Consider the following 6,055-nt stretch of genomic DNA (forward strand, 5'->3'; position numbering starts at 1 on the left):
CTCAATGAACAGGGAAAGTTTCAATATTACTACACTGTGAAAAAATGAAGCAGAAAACTTGCTAAATTATACAGGGTGTCACAAAAACCGACAAAGCTTACTATGTTGTGCGGGAAGGCAAAGTGATCCGCTTTCAAGAAGGAACCCATATCCAGAAACGCACGGCTTGGACGATGTAGCACATCGAAATGTGAGAAGGGTGTGCGCTCCGAATGTCGTCAATAAACCCAGCATGAGTAGCACATCGGGATTATTACAAACGGGGTTTGAACTGTCATTGCAAGGCTAAATCGGAGGTGCTGAGCCTCACGCATATGACCCAATACGTGCGGTTGTCTTTGAAGAAGTTCAATCGCTCCGTGCACTCGAGCAATAAACTGACGTTACAAGAGTGTCATACACCATACTCTTCGTAGGCCTTCTACCTACGTGGAACTGTCCGGCTTCTCTTAGTCGTCTCTGGATGGCCGCAAAAGTTGAATGATGTGAGGTACGTCTGTTGCGCATACAAACTTGCAGCAGCTCTACCATTACAATCCGCTTTGCCGTATGCAGGCACCATGACAGTCATTTACGCAGCTGTGAACTGGTACATGTCGCACCGCTATTGGGCTTTCAGCGCCTGTCCTTTTCAGGATTGCTTCGACTGATATTTTCTTCACGTTTTTCTTAATTTCTATAGTCATTTTCATTAAGCTGTGTTGAATAGGATAAATGGTTCCCGTACTTTGCAGCTTATAAGTACAATCACAACGAACAAAACCATGACCATTCAGTCCGTTACCATGACAACTGAAAATTGTCCCTCGTCAGCGATGCTCGCTATGGATGTACTCAGTAACGTACGTCAAAATTCGTGGATATATTCATTATTGTATTTCGTACGGCAAAACTGTGTCCGATATGAATGAATGGAAATTAAATTATCCATATTTTATTGTTATATGCATATTTACTTTAACATTGCATATGTAACTTATATGCAGTCACCCAGGTGGCACATTCCCTATCAGTTTCTTTCCTAGTCCTTTCTTAGACAATGCCAAAGAAGTTAGACATTTTTCGACCTTACCCTAGATAAATTAAGGTATGCTAAGGGTGTATTCTGCCTGAAGGTAGGTCCGAACCTCCGCAGAGGTGTACCTGAGCCGGAGTTTACGTACGGTAGGGTGGCCAGTTTCTTTCCGCTTCTCCATTCCCTTACATCCCACCAAAAGCGCGTGGCAACCCATCCAAATATTGACCACGCCCAATGTTGCTTAACTTCGGAGATCTCACGGGATCCGGTGTTTCAACACGGCTACAGTAGTTGGCAGGTAAATTAAAACAATCCCTAATTCCTCTCCTTATGATTGTATATTTTCTGCAATTTAATTTAAATGCAACTTTGTCTTGATATTACCCCCTCAAGCTTATTCTTCTACACATGTCATTCCACACCATCTCTGCACTGTCCCACTCCGTAGCGTAACGGTTAGCACTATTAGCTGCCGTCCTCGGGGGTCCGGGTTCGATTCTCGGTACTGCCAGATTAAGATTGGCAAGAGGGCTGGTATGTGGTTAAAATGATGCATGCAGCTCACTTCCAACAGGGGTGTGCCTGAAAAGAGCTGCACTACCTCGGGATGAAGGCACGAGATTACTGACAACCCGGAGCATACCACTTAGTCGAACAACTCTTCTCCTTACTGCCAAGTTTTCCCAGCTGGAAATCAATCAATCAATACTGCTCTGGATTTAGTGCAGTCGCCCAGGTGGCAGATTCCCTATCTGTTGCTTTCCTAGCCTTTTCCTAAATGATTTCAAAGAAACTGGAAATTTATTGAACGTTTCCCTTGGTAAGTTATTCCAATCGCTAACTCCCCTTCCTATAAATGAATATTTGCCCCAGTTTGTCCTCTTGAATTCCAACTTTATCTTCATATTGTGATCTTTCCTACTTTTATAAACGCCATTTAAACTTATTCGTCTACTAATGTCATTCCACGCCATCTCTCCGCTGACAGCTCGGAACATACCACTTAGTCGAGCAGCTCTTCTTCTTTCTCTCAATTCTTCCCAACCCAAACATTGCAACATTTTTGTAACGCTACTCTTTTGTCGGAAATCACCCAGAACAAATCGAGCTGCTTTTCTTTGGATTTTTTCCAGTTCTTGAATCAGGTAATCCTGGTGAGGGTCCCATACATTGGAACCATACTCTAGTTGGGGGACTTACGAGAGACTTATATGCACTCTCCTTTACATCCTTACTAGAACTCCTAAACACCCTCATAACCATGTGCAGAGATCTGTACCCTTTATTTACAATCATATTTATGTGATTACCCCAATGAAGAACTTTCCTTATATTAACACCTAGAAACTTACAATGATCCCCAAAGTGAACTTTCACCCCCATCAACGCAGTAATTAAAACTGAGAGGACTTTTCCTATTTTCTTACAACGTGGATTTTTCCAAGTTATCGAATCAAGTAATCCAGGTGTGGGTCCCATACACTTGTACCCTACTCTATTTGGGGTCTTACTAGTAACTTACATGCATTCTCCTTTACTGCACATCTTTACTACAACTTATAAATGCTCTCGAAACCACATGAAGGGATGTGTAACCTTTATTTACAATCCCGTTTATGTGATTACTCCAATGAATACATTTCCTTATATAAACACCTAGGTACTTACAGTGATCCGCATGAGGTTATTTCACCCTATAAACACAGTCATTCATTTTTCTTTTGCACGGTTTGCTTTGCGTCACACCGACGCAGGTATCTTTTATGGTAGGCGAGGGATAGGGAAGGATTATAAGTTGGAAGGATGCGGTCGCGGCCTTAATCAAGGTACACATCCAGCATTTGTCCTGTGTGAAAATGGGAAACCACGGAAAACCATATTCATATTGGGGCTCTAACCCACTATCTCGCTAATGCAGACTGATAGCTACGTGACCTGATCCGAGAAGCGATTTGCTTGGAAGCAATAATTAACACTGAAGAAATTTTTCCGGTTATTCATCCTAGTACTGTCTGGAATCCATCTCTCAACTTCGTCGAGGAGTTGCTAACTAACGTATAACATCAGCAAAATGCTTTGTCTCTGATTTCAGTTCTTTACTTATATCATTTAATTCGTATGAGGGGTGTACATAAATTGTAGCGAAAATATTCAGGGGTGTTCTTCGTGTTAGCCAACGGCCGTAGCCGTGTTGAAACACGGGATCCCGTGAGATCTCCGAAGATAAGCAACATGGAGTGTGGTCGAGATTTGGATGGGTTGCCACGCGCTGTTGGTGGGAGGTAAGTGATTGGAGGAGCGGAAAGGAACTGATCACCCTACCGTACGTAAACTCCGGCTCAGGCACACCTCTGCGGAGGTTCGGACCTGTCTTCGGCCAGAATACACCCCACCCTTACCTTAACTTACCTTCGTGTTTCATAACGAACGATGGCGCAATAGGATTGATGGAGAATTTACTTTCTTTTCGAAAAATATGAGGTTACATTATTATTTCCTTCCTCGACGGCAAAACCGTCCCAGTACTCACGTGTAGTTTTGAAGAAATTTCGGTTAAGTTAAGCATGGGAGATCTACGAATAATGGAACGGATAAAAGTCAGATACTTAAAAGTATCTAAATACACCCCCTCATTATTGGTATATGAGTTCACTCGAGAGCCCTACTTAATGGAGGATCTGAGATTCAGATTTGTTCTACCACATACGACAAACTGACAGAAGGTGCTGGAAGAAAGGACATTGAAAACAATCACAACCAAAAATTTCCCCTCTTCAGCGATGCTTGCTATTGATATACTCAATAAAACACATCTAAATTCTTGGATATATTAATTATTGTATTTTGTACTCGACGTAGGCAATAATTGCTAAAGCATGGATACACGCGAATCAGGACTTACGTCACTTTGTGACCTCTTTAGCTGTGCACAGCTTTCATCATAAAATGTGCAAAACAAAATTACATGATGATCCAAACTCAAATTGTGTCTGCGAACTGTGCGACAGAATTTCTGAACGCGTTAAGTGTCTAAATCGAGGAAAATCTATCATAGACTACTACATGAACAGAAATGCGTATTATCTTTTGTACTTGTAAGCTAATTTTTCATTAATAAATTAATGAAAATTATTATTCCCGGGCGAGCGATTAAATTGATGAAGGCGCCATATTTGCTGCGCCAGAGCGCGCTGTGATTCACGGAAGGGAGGGGAAGTGGGGTGAATGATAGAGAGGTAGTGCTCGGTGCGAATTCGCAAGTTCGACTCGCGCAGAACTGTGATTGTCTCTTACAGGCAATATCCACAGATTGTTTATTATGCAACCGTAATTGCTCACACAGTGCAAGAACACACATCTCACCAGTTATCTGTCGCTCTGCCAGGGTAGCACCACAATGTGTTGTGCGTTACCCTTCGATCTGCACAAACACATTACAAGTTGTCTGTTGAACTCCAACAATATCGCCTTATTTCACACAGGGAGGATACAAAGTCAAACATGCAGTAGATATATAGAAAGTAGGTACTCACCCAGTATCCCCAGCCTGTAGTTTATAGTGACGACCACGAGGCCCGCGTAACTCGCTAGGACACTCCCGTCGTAAGGATTGCCGGAGTTCCACTCGTAAGATTCTCCGTGAACGTAGACCAGAACTGGGAATCTGCTGAGGCCTCCGCTCTCCCTCGAACCGGCTGGAAAAAGGAAAAAGAAATTATAAATTACGATACTGACTATGGTGATTAGAGACTCTTCGTTGGTGATACTGAAAACCTATCAGTGTCATGTAGCCCATGTTGGAGTCCTGCAAAATGATTGCACGAATAGTATTTTACCCTAACGTTTAGGCAAACCTTTCTACAACATCTTAATAATTTATTTATTTACTTACATATCTAGTTATGTCATTCGTTCATTAGGGACAAAGTTAGGATTCACACCATCGTTTACACTTAACCGCATAAAAAAAGAGCATAGAATTCATAAACCATGATGAAAATCAAGTGATCGCTAATCATAACTACATTAATTCTTTCATATAAACATTCACACAAACTCATTATACTTTTAAGAGCTTTTAGAGGTGCAAGTAATAACACAAACGGGAGTAAAATTGCATGGCGTTGCTTCAGACGCTTAAAAAGAATGATTACATGTTGACGAACGATGTACAACTATTGCAAGTGTAGAAATTGATCTAGTGTTATGTTTATGAAATGAGAGGAAATTTAACTCTAAGCATAGTATAATAATAAAAACGTTATTGGTTTTACGTCCCAGTTCTGGGAGATGCGAATGAGCTGGAATTTATTCCCGCAGAAGTTTTATTACGTGCCAGTAAGTCTATCGACACGAGAATGATGTATTTGGGCACTTTTAAATATCACCGGTCTGCGTCAGGATCGAACCTGCTAAGTTGGGGTCGGAAGTCCAGCGCCTCACCCGTCGGAGCCACTCAGCCCGGCTAAACTAAAAATATACAGTATATACTAGGGATTTGATTTATTCAACTACCAGTCTAAGAGTCACAATATGAAGATGCCGTAATTAGTCAGTTTCAGCAAGGAGAGTATTTTAGAGGGGAAACGTGTGTTGAAATATGTTTCATAATATGAACCTAATGCACGAGACCATTACTTTTTGCAGCTTCAGTATGTAGCCTTGAACATTATATTTTCACAGTAATTGGGTGTGAGATACATGAGATACTTGTTCATTTTAATTTTCATACTGTGTGGAAGAAGTGATTGGCTAGTTTTCAGAGGGTGAAGTGGCGAGTACATGTTCCTATAGATGCTTGTTATATCTAATGTATCACTTATGAAAATCTCAATTTTTTTGTGAAATTATGAAATGGCACAGCTACACCACAAAGGTAAAGTGCAGACCGGCGTTGTGGCATGGAGCACTCTTGCCAGATACTCCGAAATTTCGGAAGATCATCTGAGTTTAAAGAAATATTCAAAAAAAAAATACGAAACTACTTGGAGATCTTCCGATATTTCCGTCCTAACTTCATACACAAAAACTGCTAGG

The 6,055-nt window shown here is 41.3% G+C and overlaps 1 protein-coding gene across 1 annotated transcript in view; it reads right to left on the minus strand.

Annotated features, from left to right (window-relative positions):
- Nlg3 (Neuroligin 3) overlaps nt 1–4,814 on the minus strand; it is a 639,972-nt gene extending 635,158 nt beyond the window's left edge. Inside the window, exons 1-2 of the mRNA XM_068230271.1 lie at nt 4,793–4,814; nt 4,552–4,713 (exon numbers count right to left, since the gene is read on the minus strand). Coding sequence (XP_068086372.1) covers nt 4,552–4,713; nt 4,793–4,814 — 184 coding nt within the window. The remainder of the gene's footprint in view (nt 1–4,551; nt 4,714–4,792) is intronic.
- Between the last annotated feature and the right edge of the window lie 1,241 nt (nt 4,815–6,055).

The sequence above is a fragment of the Anabrus simplex genome, chromosome 14 (genome assembly GCF_040414725.1).
Source record: "Anabrus simplex isolate iqAnaSimp1 chromosome 14, ASM4041472v1, whole genome shotgun sequence".
Classification (NCBI taxonomy): Eukaryota; Metazoa; Arthropoda; class Insecta; order Orthoptera; family Tettigoniidae; genus Anabrus; species Anabrus simplex.